The sequence below is a fragment of the Scardinius erythrophthalmus genome (assembly GCF_964197995.2).
Source record: "Scardinius erythrophthalmus genome assembly, chromosome: 14".
NCBI lineage: Eukaryota > Metazoa > Chordata > Actinopteri > Cypriniformes > Leuciscidae > Scardinius > Scardinius erythrophthalmus.
In genome coordinates this window covers 19,201,458-19,214,601 of record NC_138234.1, presented here as the reverse complement: position 1 = coordinate 19,214,601, position 13,144 = coordinate 19,201,458, and the positions used below count along the sequence as shown (strand labels likewise).

The following is a 13,144-nucleotide window of genomic DNA, read 5'->3' as shown; positions in this document are numbered from 1 at the left end:
TACAGAAACATAATCTCATTACATTATTCATCTACAGACACATGAACTATATAAAATGATGTGTGCAAGCCTCATCATCAGCATCCATACAGCTTCTGAATCCTCAGAACGTCAATTTTGGACAATCCCTGCCTCTGTCCGATTTCCACAGTCGCATCAGGAATGGGAGTGATGGTTTCCAGCCAGGGCTGAATGGCGAAGGCAGTTCTTCCATAGTGCATGATGGAGCTGTAGTCGTATGGAGTGTTTTGGTTGTTGGTGTTCTGTTTCTGGAAGTTGTAAGCCATATCAGGAGAGATGTTCTCAAAGTTGATTCTGACATACTTGTCACGATCGCTCCTGGTTTGCTCGTGGTAAAAGCCCAGGGCATGATTGAGCTCATGCTGTACGATGCCATTGTAAATACAGCCGTTCCTATTGAGGGAGACCACCTGTTTGCCACCAGTTTTACCTAGAGAAGAGAAGCACCTGAGAGGAGAGAGGAAATAAAGGGGCTAAATATTGATCTGTTAAAGGTCTGTTAAAAGTTTCTTGTTGGTATAATATGATTGTTCTTACCCATCTTTGTTCTCAATACTGATGTAGTCGGTCTGAGATGATTTGGCCACAAAGCGGATGCAGGTTTTGGCGTGAAAGACCGACATGGCATTCGCAATCACTGATTTGTCCGAATTGGCTGCAAAAAGGGTCCACTGGTTTAAAATGGCATTTAAATGAATCATAGATATGTTCAATGAATGAAGGAGATTTACGTACAGAATTCACTGCTCACTATGTAAGGGACCTCCACTATGTTGTTAGAGTTTTTCTTCCAGAAACAGTTGTTGTTGAGGCAGTAGAGAGCATTTCTGGTTTTGGGAAACAGCAGATCTCCTTCAATCAAGAGCTCAGAAGATCCTGTATTTCAAGAGAAATATATTGATGAAATAATGCAATATATTCATAAATCCCAATCACTTTTTAGAAGTGTGACCCATTGCTGGCTTTGTCTACACAAGATGCTTCACCATTGTTGGTTTCTAAAATCCTTGTAGTGATGTCCACAGGTTCAGGCTCTGATACAAACACACCATCAAACATCTGCTCCTGGTGGTAGAAACAGAGATGTTTAAAACGACTCATTTGAGGACTGTTAATCGTTTAAGGGAGAGACTAGAAAGGACCCTTACCATGAGAGGAGACGCCTGGGCGACGCCAAAAAGCAGCAGCAGAATGGAGAGGGAGGCTCTTGTGTCCATGTTGCCTCAGTGTGTAGAGATGTTCAGGATGCTCCTGTGCTGAGATTTGATGCCTGTGAGCTGTTCTGTCTGGACTTTATATTCACCTGAGTAGGTGGGTCTACTGGAGGATTATGCGAAGGGTCTTAGTGTCCAGAGTCTAAAATGTGTGCCTACAGGGAGGGAACTCTGACCTCGCCTGTTGGTCCAAAACATAAAATATACCTCAGTTTGTTTAACTAATTCACTAAAATGGACACGCTGTACCTTTTGGACTTTACCACGTGCCCTAAGCCAGTGGTGTACAGGGATGGTCCACAATACCTTAAATGTGCTCTGTAGGTTGATTACAAATAAATCCTTATATGTGAAAACATCTGAATTTACTATAGAGATTAGTAAATGACCCCAAAAATATTAGCAAGATGGACCAATTGTTATTTAATAGAAAAGAATTTGCTTATAGCTAAACTGAAAGCTTTTGATTTAACAGGGAAAATAGGACAGTTACAGTGAATTGCTCAAATATTTTCAGGAGAAATTTAGTATTTCATAGCACTACAGTCTTTTTTAATTGACATAACTGTTTTGTTACTGAAAAGCAAAATGATTTCAAACAGTGTCAAAACCACCTTGCTGATTAGTTTTTTAATCGTTTAACTATGCATAAAATGCTACTGCATTTTACACATTAAACTGTACACCACTACTAGTTAAAGAGAAGTCACAGTTCAACTCTTTGAGATTTAAAGTTTTGATCAAAAAAAGTTTCTGATTGGATTTTACAGAAGTTGTGTATTTTATTTTGTAGTCCAGATGTTATAATCAGTCTTTGCAATACAGCAGAAAAATTGCTCTAATTTTATTTTGATCTTAACATCACAGACAAGAAGTCCTGAATCTCATTTACGTAGAGATTCTGGGGGAAAACTGTTTTCTGGAAACTGCTCTTACATTGAGTGATTATGTTCATCTACAATGCCAGAGCGTTCCTGTCTGTCGTGTAACGTACGTGTTCAAAAGTCCCGCTCTTATAATTTTGTTATCCCCCAGCAAACAATAACATCGTGTATGGTATCATTAAGCTGCTTGTTCATTTGTCACCTCCATGGATACGAAGTAGATCCCTGATCTTGATTTCATTCTTGTTTGTAGTGATTGTTATTTTCTTGTATCTTTGTCAATATGTAATTTTTTAACTGTTCTTCCTCCAGTCAAATAGTTCCACGATAACTAACATCATCACTGCAACACACACCCGACACGGCATCGGCTCTGGCTGTTTTCACACTGATGTTTTCCACGATTTATCCCAGTAATATGACTAGGATCTTGTATGAGTGCCGAATTTTCCAGCATTCTGGCTCTGGCTTGTATTCACATAGAATGCTCCCCGACAATTTTCTGGAACCAAAGTTCATTGTGAACGCAGCCCTTATTTGCACCAAAACTTCACGCCATGTCTAGAACTGCATCTTTGGCTGACTTTGTGCTTCAGGTGATCAGATTTATGTCTACTTGAGACTTTCTCAATCTTTGGCAACTTTGAAAGTTGAATTTGTTTTACTAGAGGATGCAAGAGCGACTGACTCCAGAAGAGGGTCTCGGCACAACAAAGGTCTTTAAAATTGAGGTATCAAACGGGAAACTCCCTTTTCAGCTGTGAACATATGATTATACCAGAACTAAATCTCAAAAATATTTCCAAAATCTACATTATAGCATTTTGCCAAAAAAAAAAAAAAAAGTTTTGTTGAAACGTATAAATCATACACTGTGCCCAGTTCTCTTAAGGTTAAACCAGGTGGCTTTAATTAGGCTGTAGGAGAAACTTAATACTATGATACCTTTAATGCTACCATCGAGCACTTTCTTAAACTTGACATTGAATCACAAATAAAGTATGAGTTTTGTCTTGCAGTGTAGCTTTATTTTTCCCAACCCAACACAATCACACATTTCAGAAATCCAACACCATTAAAATACAGAAACATAATCTCATTACATTATTCATCTACAGACACATGAACTATATAAAATGATGTGTGCAAGCCTCATCATCAGCATCCATACAGCTTCTGAATCCTCAGAACGTCAATTTTGGACAATCCCTGCCTCTGTCCGATTTCCACAGTCGCATCAGGAATGGGAGTGATGGTTTCCAGCCAGGGCTGAATGGCGAAGGCAGTTCTTCCATAGTGCATGATGGAGCTGTAGTCGTATGGAGTGTTTTGGTTGTTGGTGTTCTGTTTCTGGAAGTTGTAAGCCATATCAGGAGAGATGTTCTCAAAGTTGATTCTGACATACTTGTCACGATCGCTCCTGGTTTGCTCGTGGTAAAAGCCCAGGGCATGATTGAGCTCATGCTGTACGATGCCATTGTAAATACAGCCGTTCCTATTGAGGGAGACCACCTGTTTGCCACCAGTTTTACCTAGAGAAGAGAAGCACCTGAGAGGAGAGAGGAAATAAAGGGGCTAAATATTGATCTGTTAAAGGTCTGTTAAAAGTTTCTTGTTGGTATAATATGATTGTTCTTACCCATCTTTGTTCTCAATACTGATGTAGTCGGTCTGAGATGATTTGGCCACAAAGCGGATGCAGGTTTTGGCGTGAAAGACCGACATGGCATTCGCAATCACTGATTTGTCCGAATTGGCTGCAAAAAGGGTCCACTGGTTTAAAATGGCATTTAAATGAATCATAGATATGTTCAATGAATGAAGGAGATTTACGTACAGAATTCACTGCTCACTATGTAAGGGACCTCCACTATGTTGTTAGAGTTTTTCTTCCAGAAACAGTTGTTGTTGAGGCAGTAGAGAGCATTTCTGGTTTTGGGAAACAGCAGATCTCCTTCAATCAAGAGCTCAGAAGATCCTGTATTTCAAGAGAAATATATTGATGAAATAATGCAATATATTCATAAATCCCAATCACTTTTTAGAAGTGTGACCCATTGCTGGCTTTGTCTACACAAGATGCTTCACCGTTGTTGGTTTCTAAAATCCTTGTAGTGATGTCCACAGGTTCAGGCTCTGATACAAACACACCATCAAACATCTGCTCCTGGTGGTAGAAACAGAGATGTTTAAAACGACTCATTTGAGGACTGTTAATCGTTTAAGGGAGAGACTAGAAAGGACCCTTACCATGAGAGGAGACGCCTGGGCGACGCCAAAAAGCAGCAGCAGAATGGAGAGGGAGGCTCTTGTGTCCATGTTGCCTCAGTGTGTAGAGATGTTCAGGATGCTCCTGTGCTGAGATTTGATGCCTGTGAGCTGTTCTGTCTGGACTTTATATTCACCTGAGTAGGTGGGTCTACTGGAGGATTATGCGAAGGGTCTTAGTGTCCAGAGTCTAAAATGTGTGCCTACAGGGAGGGAACTCTGACCTCGCCTGTTGGTCCAAAACATAAAATATACCTCAGTTTGTTTAACTAATTCACTAAAATGGACACGCTGTACCTTTTGGACTTTACCACGTGCCCTAAGCCAGTGGTGTACAGGGATGGTCCACAATACCTTAAATGTGCTCTGTAGGTTGATTACAAATAAATACTTATATGTGAAAACATCTGAATTTACTATAGAGATTAGTAAATGACCCCAAAAATATTAGCAAGATGGACCAATTGTTATTTAATAGAAAAGAATTTGCTTATAGCTAAACTGAAAGCTTTTGATTTAACAGGGAAAATAGGACAGTTACAGTGAATTGCTCAAATATTTTCAGGAGAAATGTAGTATTTCATAGCACTACAGTGCTTTTTAATTGACATAACTGTTTTGTTACTGAAAAGCAAAATGATTTCAAACAGTGTCAAAACCACCTTGCTGATTAGTTTTTTAATCGTTTAACTATGCATAAAATGCTACTGCATTTTACACATTAAACTGTACACCACTACTAGTTAAAGAGAAGTCACATTTCAACTCTTTGAGATTTAAAGTTTTGATCAAAAAAAGTTTCTGATTGGATTTTACAGAAGTTGTGTATTTTATTTTGCAGTCCAGATGTTATAATCAGTCTTTGCAATACAGCAGAAAAATTGCTCTAATTTTATTTTGATCTTAACATCACAGACAAGAAGTCCTGAATCTCATTTACGTAGAGATTCTGGGGGAAAACTGTTTTCTGGAAACTGCTCTTACATTGAGTGATTTTGTTCATCTACAATGCCAGAGCGTTCCCGTCTGTCGTGTAACGTACGTGTTCAAAAGTCCCGCTCTTATAATTTTGTTATCCCCCAGCAAACAATAACATCGTGTATGGTATCATTAAGCTGCTTGTTCATTTGTCACCTCCATGGATACGAAGTAGATCCCTGATCTTGATTTCATTCTTGTTTGTAGTGATTGTTATTTTCTTGTATCTTTGTCAATATGCAATTTTTTTTACTGTTCTTCCTCCAGTCAAATAGTTCCACGATAACTAACATCATCACTGCAACACACACCAGACACGGCATCGGCTCTGGCTGTTTTCACACTGATGTTTTCCACGATTTATCCCAGTAATATTACTAGGATCTTGTATGAGTGCCGAATTTTCCAGCATTCTGGCTCTGGCTTGTATTCACATAGAATGCTCCCCGACAATTTTCTGGAACCAAAGTTCATTGTGAACGCAGCCCTTATTTGCACCAAAACTTCACGCCATGTCTAGAACTGCATCTTTGGCTGACTTTGTGCTTCAGGTGATCAGATTTATGTCTACTTGAGACTTTCTCAATCTTTGGCAACTTTGAAAGTTGAATTTGTTTTACTAGAGGATGCAAGAGCGACTGACTCCAGAAGAGGGTCTCGGCACAACAAAGGTCTTTAAAATTGAGGTATCAAACGGGAAAACTCCCTTTTCAGCTGTGAACATATGATTATACCAGAACTAAATCTCAAAAATATTTCCAAAATCTACATTATAGCATTTTGCCAAAAAAAAAAAAAAAAGTTTTGTTGAAACGTATAAATCATACACTGTGCCCAGTTCTCTTAAGGTTAAACCAGGTGGCTTTAATTAGGCTGTAGGAGAATCTTAATACTATGATACCTTTAATGCTACCATCGAGCACTTTCTTAAACTTGACATTGAATCACAAATAAAGTATGAGTTTTGTCTTGCAGTGTAGCTTTATTTTTCCCAACCCAACACAATCACACATTTCAGAAATCCAACACCATTAAAATACAGAAACATAATCTCATTACATTATTCATCTACAGACACATGAACTATATAAAATGATGTGTGCAAGCCTCATCATCAGCATCCATACAGCTTCTGAATCCTCAGAACGTCAATTTTGGACAATCCCTGCCTCTGTCCGATTTCCACAGTCGCATCAGGAATGGGAGTGATGGTTTCCAGCCAGGGCTGAATGGCGAAGGCAGTTCTTCCATAGTGCATGATGGAGCTGTAGTCGTATGGAGTGTTTTGGTTGTTGGTGTTCTGTTTCTGGAAGTTGTAAGCCATATCAGGAGAGATGTTCTCAAAGTTGATTCTGACATACTTGTCACGATCGCTCCTGGTTTGCTCGTGGTAAAAGCCCAGGGCATGATTGAGCTCATGCTGTACGATGCCATTGTAAATACAGCCGTTCCTATTGAGGGAGACCACCTGTTTGCCACCAGTTCTACCTAGAGAAGAGAAGCACCTGAGAGGAGAGAGGAAATAAAGGGGCTAAATATTGATCTGTTAAAGGTCTGTTAAAAGTTTCTTGTTGGTATAATATGATTGTTCTTACCCATCTTTGTTCTCAATACTGATGTAGTCGGTCTGAGATGATTTGGCCACAAAGCGGATGCAGGTTTTGGCGTGAAAGACCGACATGGCATTCGCAATCACTGATTTGTCCGAATTGGCTGCAAAAAGGGTCCACTGGTTTAAAATGGCATTTAAATGAATCATAGATATGTTCAATGAATGAAGGAGATTTACGTACAGAATTCACTGCTCACTATGTAAGGGATCTCCACTATGTTGTTAAGAGTTTTTAGAATGTGTTTAACTAAAGGGAGTGCACTCTACGTTAAGTCCAAATCCCTGTAGAATCAATGGAGGTACCGAAGTTTGTTTAACTAATAGGGCTGTCACTTTACGTTCGAAAATCAATTGCACAATCGATCGTACCAACCCACACAAGTTTCGAAAACGAAAATAGGGAATTGATTTTAACCGTCTTTTCCCGCAGTGAACGCGCATCACACAGCAACTACAGGCTCTGGTTTGAAGCCTGCAGTAATGTTTTTCATTGATGTTATGGCAGTCCACTCTGCTTACTGTTTTTCAAGAATGTTGCACTCCTGTTTGTCATTGTGCACGAAACTTCACGCCAATAAATCAAGAATATTGCTGACTTGTGCGCATTTCAAGCGCCCTTTTTACGTTAGTCCTAATGCCTGTTAGTTGTCCGTGGATTTGCCTATATTTGGCGTTTAAAATGGAAACGTCTTTAGACATGGAAAATCGATTTTACAATCGATTCAATGAACACTTATGTCTCAAAAATCGAACAGGATTTTTTCACAAATGTGACAGCCTTATTAACTAATTCATTCTTCAAGTGGATGCACTTTCTTTGGGAATCAAATTCTTGTCTCAACCTTATCATCACATCAGCTCTATAGATGCATCAGTGGCTCTAGCCATGCCTGGAGTGGTCACCTTCATCTCTGCCAAGGATGTTCCTGGTCAGAATCGAAGACTCTGGTTCAACAACCCAGAGGAGCTTTTTGCAGAAGAGGAGGTACTATAAACATTCTCTGGTTTAGAGATCCATCTGAATACTAAATTATTTCTAGCTCAGATTAGATGTTTCAAGCTTTAATATCCATCAACAGTGGGTTGTTTTTGTTTTTTTGCATTTCAGGTACATTGTAATGAAGTGTCTTGTCTGTTTGCCCTTTCCAGGTCATCTGTGTGGGGCAGATTATTGGTGCCACTGTGGCTGAGACCAGAGAACAAGCCAAGAGAGCAGCCGAGCAGGTGGCCATTAATTACCAGGACATCCAACCTATTTTTTTCACTATAGAGGTATTTCTAAACAAATTTACATTAATAAAACACTTAATGGAGTGCTGCATGAAAGTTTGGGAGCAGCACTTATATTTTATCCTGCTATCACATCACCACAACATCTTTGTTTTTATTAAGGAGGCCATAGAACACCAGTCCTTCTTTGACCCCAAGAGAAAACTGGAAAGAGGAAATGTCGAAGAAGCATTTGAGAAAGTTGACCACATACTGGAGGGTTTGTACAATTAAATATGAATCCTTAATTTGAATCAGATTAAACTTTGAATCTCTTTATATAGAAATCTTTTTTTAACTGTAAGTTGGGCTTTTTCTTGATTCAATGTGAATAATCATTCTTTTATATCGTACAGGTGAGCTGTATATGGGTGGCCAGGAACATTTCTACATGGAAACTCAGGGATTGATTGCAATTCCTAAGGGAGAAGCAAGTGAAATGGAGCTCTTTGTTGCCAGTCAGCATGCAGCTTATACTCAGGTTTGTATTACCCCAATGACATACGTTGATGAATATGAATCAATATAAAGATATTTATATTTTACCCCAAAGACATACGTTGATGAATATGATTCAATATAAATATATTCATATTTTGATGTAAATCTGCTTAAATAAACCAAATTAACTTAAAAATAGGAGATTGTGAATATGAAATAACAATGATATATTTACATAATCGTACTCCAGTATTGGCATAATTTCCTTTTTTAAACAACAGGAAGTGGTGGGTATCACTCTTGGAATTGACTCCAATAAGATCACATGTCATGTGAAAAGGCTGGGAGGTGGATTTGGTGGTAAAGTCATGAAGATTGCATCATTATCTGCCATCGCTGCTACGGCCGCTTACAAGTATGGCAAAATGAAATTCTTTCTTCTTTTCATTTGCATATGTATTTGCTTTTATTGCTTATATTTAAGTATATTGTTTACTTATTTTTGTGAAATTTAAAGAAAAGATGTTTCTGAACAATACTGATGCTAAGTATTGACTACACTCAAAATCGATCCACAGGACTGGCCGTGCTGTGCGATGTGTTCTAGAACGTGGAGATGACATGCTCATCACCAGTGGCAGGTCCCCTTTCTTGGGGAAGTACAAGGTAATTTGGCATTATGGGCAATTACTTTTGAAATCACTGGACAACTGTGCATTACAACAGCTTAAGTCCCATCTTTTTCCTACAGGTTGGATACATGAATGATGGTACAATCCTGGCTGCTGATATCACATACTACAGTAATGGAGGATGCACTCTGGACGAATCCTCTTTTGTATGTTGGTTTTTATAAATAGGCAATCCCTGATGAAATATTGAAATTCAAATAAGTAAATCCTGAAATGGAACTGTGAGCAAGGCTTGCAAAGAGAGACACTTTCATGGATCTAAGTTTACCTTGAATTCTTATGTAGGTCAGTCCCCAAGTCACATACTGTTTACTTTTTGTAATTTCGACCAGATCATGGAGAAAGCGCTCCTTCACATGGATAATGGTTACAAGATCCCTCATCTACGTGGACGTGGACTGGTGTGCAAGACCTATTTACCCTCATATACAGCATTCCGTGGTTTTGGTGGACCTCAGGGTTTGACCATCATCGAAAGCGTGTTACACGAGGTGGCTGTCAAGTGTGGCTTGCCTACACATCAGGTGGGACCTTTATGAAAACAGAACAAGTTGGCTGAACAAACGTCAAACAGTGTTTTAATGGTTCGAAATTTGAGCTGATAACCAAAAGACTATGTTTAAGTGTTGATTCAAGATGTTATTGAGGTTGTTGAGTTGTTGAGAAGTGTCATAAATTTGCTGAAGTGAGATTATTTTGGTGTGTTAAAAACTTGATGGGCCTTCTGCTCAACTCTCAAAAAAAACATAATTTACAGGTGAGAGACATCAACTTGTACAAGGACGAGAAATGCTACACCCACCACAAGCAGCTCTTTTCCCCCCATGACATGGTGCGGTGCTGGAACGAGTGTCTAGAAAAATCTGACTATACCCATCGATGCCTGTCCATTGAGCAGTTTAACGCCCACAACCACTGGAAGAAGCGAGGGATCTCCATTGTCCCACTGAAGTTTGGAATCGGATTTTCCAAGGGCTTCTATAACCAGGTGGGTGAAAACTTGTGAGATTGCACATAAAACGGTGCATTTTGGTTTGAAGCTTCACACAACAACTTTAAAGGTTTTACCTTGGTATTAGTCAAGACTACTATTAAGAATTTCAAATCTTGGAAAATTTTCTTGTTATTCTCTTCAGGGAGCAGCATTGGTGAACATCTACAAAGATGGATCGGTTCTCATTTCTCATGGGGGAACCGAGATGGGTCAAGGCATCAACACCAAAGCCATACAGGTATGATGAGTCTCAGTGTTAAACGATGGATCCAAATACATACATCACATGAAATACGCCAGTTGCAACATAATGTCAATCTTCGACAAATTGCAGATTGCCAGTCGCATTTTGAAGGTTCCAATGTCTTCGATCCACATCAAGGAGACCTGCACAGGAAACGTGCCGAATGCTGCACCATCCGCTGCATCCTTTGGCACGGATGCTGTGGGGATGGCGGTCAAGGTATAGTGACATTCATCCATTTACAAGTATTTACATTACTTTTTTTTTTTTTTCACAACTGAAATTGTAATATTTTGCATGTAGAATGGTTGTGAGAAACTAATGAGACGTCTGGAGCCACTCATTAAGAAACATACCCAATACACCTGGCACCAACTGGTTAGTAAGAGTGATATCCAAATACTCAATCGTATAATACAAAGTGAATTAAAGATGTTACAGTGAGTGCCAAAGGAGAATCACTTACCTACTATGTTTCCAGGTGGTGGAAGCATATTGCCAGAAGATCAGTTTGTCAGCAACAGGTTTCTTCATGTAAGTGTTCGATGATGTAGCATCATGTACCATGATGTAGCAGCATGGTAAAACGTTTAAGCATCCAACAAAATATTTGTTTGTGATATTTTGATAGTTGATTAAATGTATAAATATAAAATAAATTATATACTTATAACAGGGGCCCACACACCAGTGTTGACTGGGAGAAGAGTAAGGGCAGCGCATACTATTACTTTACTTTCGGTGCCTGTTGCTCAGAGGTGGAAATTGACTGCTTGACAGGAGATCACAAGGTGCTTGTCTTTTTTATTCATCTATATTTATAAAATCAAATAATTCATTAAAAAACTAATATAATTTGGCTATGGAATGCATTGTGATACATGTTTAATTATGATACATGTTTTATTAAAGATTCATAAGCAGTTATTTATATGTCATTGGCCTAGATTCTAATGCTGCAATTTATCAGGTTATGTGTGCGTACATTCACAATTTGAATATCAAAATTTTGTGGGCTGTGAAATGATATTTTACAGAACATTAGGACTGATATTGTGATGGATGTCGGTCGGAGCATAAATCCTGCTCTGGATGTTGGACAGGTACGAAAGATATGTTACTGCATTTTAAATGTGTGTGTGTGTGTGTGTGTGTGTGTGTGTGTGTGTGTGTGTGTGTGTGTGTGTGTGTGTATGTATGTATGCATGTAAGTAAGTATATATATATATATATATATATATATATATATATATATATATATATATATATATACACACACACACCTATCTATCTATCAACACACACACACATATATATATGAAGAGTTCAGATGCAAAATAAAAAAAAAATTTTCTTCTAGAATGATCATTTTTATAAAGCTTGTATATTTAAGTAATTTCACTTAAATGACAATTAATAGGTAATATGCATTGCCATTTAAGTTAAATTATTGAACTTAAATATACAAGCTTGATAAAAATGATCATTCTAGAAGAAAATTTCAGATTAGAGGTTATGATAGCACTTAGAGGCTTTTGCATCTGAACTCTTCATATATATATATATATATATATATATATATATATATATATATATATATATATATATATATATATATATATATATGGGTGTGAGTGTGTGAATAATATTTCTAAATTTCTTCTAAAAAAACAAATAATAAAATATTTGTTGTATTATTTGGCAAATTAGTCACCATACAGAGAGTAAATCTGTTTGTGTTTACAGGTCGAGGGTGGTTTCGTCCAGGGAATTGGGCTCTACACTATAGAAGAGCTGAATTTTTCCCCAGAGGGCGTGTTGTTGACCAAGGGTCCCTCTCAGTATAAAATCCCAGCTCTCTGTGACGTCCCTCCTCAACTAAACGTGCATCTGCTGAGCAATGCAGAAAATCCTCACGCCATATACTCTTCAAAGGTAAGACAAAAAAAACCTGAATGTCAATACAATATGTTGTTGAGACAAAATAAGAAAGTTGTTTAAGTAAACTGGCAAATAATTAGTAATATTTACCTCTCAGTGATAATTGCAGACAAAACAAACACCAAAAGTTGTGTCTAGGCTTCTGTGATGGCAAAACTCTTCAGGTCAGGCTGGTTCACAGCAGACTTCAATCATTTAAGCAGATAAAACAACATTTGAAACCTACTTCCATAGTCTGACATGCTTCCGAGCAAAACAGGATATTTATGCACAGTGGAAGTTTTTATTAATGTTGAAATATCGGTTGAAAAGGTTGTTTAAATTTTTAGGGGATCGGGGAGCCTCCTGTGTTTTTCGGCTGCACTTTGTTCTTCGCCATTAAAGAAGCGATTGCGGCTGCACGAAGGGAGAGAGGCCTGAGTGACAGTTTTCCTTTCTCTTCTCCTGCTACTGCGGAAAAAATACGCATGGCCTGTGAAGACTGCTTTACCAGGATGGTGGGTGTGAATTCACTTGAAATATACATATTAATGTTACCAATATATAACCTACCTATATATAATGTTAAAATTATATAATTTAGTAC

At 38.2% G+C, this 13,144-nt stretch overlaps 4 protein-coding genes across 4 annotated transcripts in view; 1 reads left to right on the top strand and 3 right to left on the bottom strand.

Annotated features, from left to right (window-relative positions):
- Nucleotides 1-13,144, top strand: part of aox5 (aldehyde oxidase 5) — a gene marked incomplete at its 5' end in the record, with an annotated part of 52,330 nt that overhangs the window by 38,513 nt on the left and 673 nt on the right. The window contains 17 exons of the mRNA XM_081384821.1: nt 7,836-7,962; nt 8,127-8,249; nt 8,370-8,466; nt 8,603-8,727; nt 8,969-9,102; nt 9,266-9,353; nt 9,439-9,525; nt 9,712-9,903; nt 10,137-10,367; nt 10,516-10,611; nt 10,708-10,836; nt 10,921-10,995; nt 11,099-11,151; nt 11,294-11,408; nt 11,655-11,720; nt 12,364-12,552; nt 12,888-13,055. Of these exons, the coding sequence (XP_081240947.1) occupies nt 7,836-7,962; nt 8,127-8,249; nt 8,370-8,466; nt 8,603-8,727; nt 8,969-9,102; nt 9,266-9,353; nt 9,439-9,525; nt 9,712-9,903; nt 10,137-10,367; nt 10,516-10,611; nt 10,708-10,836; nt 10,921-10,995; nt 11,099-11,151; nt 11,294-11,408; nt 11,655-11,720; nt 12,364-12,552; nt 12,888-13,055 (2,095 nt within the window). The remainder of the gene's footprint in view (nt 1-7,835; nt 7,963-8,126; nt 8,250-8,369; nt 8,467-8,602; nt 8,728-8,968; nt 9,103-9,265; nt 9,354-9,438; nt 9,526-9,711; nt 9,904-10,136; nt 10,368-10,515; nt 10,612-10,707; nt 10,837-10,920; nt 10,996-11,098; nt 11,152-11,293; nt 11,409-11,654; nt 11,721-12,363; nt 12,553-12,887; nt 13,056-13,144) is intronic.
- On the bottom strand, nt 78-1,238 carry LOC308701696 (hatching enzyme 1.2-like; the record flags this gene model as incomplete). The annotated part of the gene is made up of 5 exons (XM_081384097.1): nt 78-468; nt 559-676; nt 757-897; nt 1,008-1,080; nt 1,170-1,238. The coding sequence occupies 5 exons, from the start codon at nt 1,236-1,238 to the stop codon at nt 78-80; spliced, it is 792 nt and encodes a 263-aa protein (XP_081240223.1).
- LOC308701698 (hatching enzyme 1.2-like) lies at nt 3,278-4,438 on the bottom strand (the record flags this gene model as incomplete). The annotated part of the gene is made up of 5 exons (XM_081384099.1): nt 3,278-3,668; nt 3,759-3,876; nt 3,957-4,097; nt 4,208-4,280; nt 4,370-4,438. The coding sequence occupies 5 exons, from the start codon at nt 4,436-4,438 to the stop codon at nt 3,278-3,280; spliced, it is 792 nt and encodes a 263-aa protein (XP_081240225.1).
- On the bottom strand, nt 6,480-7,124 carry LOC308701570 (hatching enzyme 1.2-like; the record flags this gene model as incomplete). Its single annotated transcript, XM_081383926.1, has 2 exons — nt 6,480-6,870; nt 6,961-7,124. The coding sequence occupies 2 exons, from the start codon at nt 7,122-7,124 to the stop codon at nt 6,480-6,482; spliced, it is 555 nt and encodes a 184-aa protein (XP_081240052.1).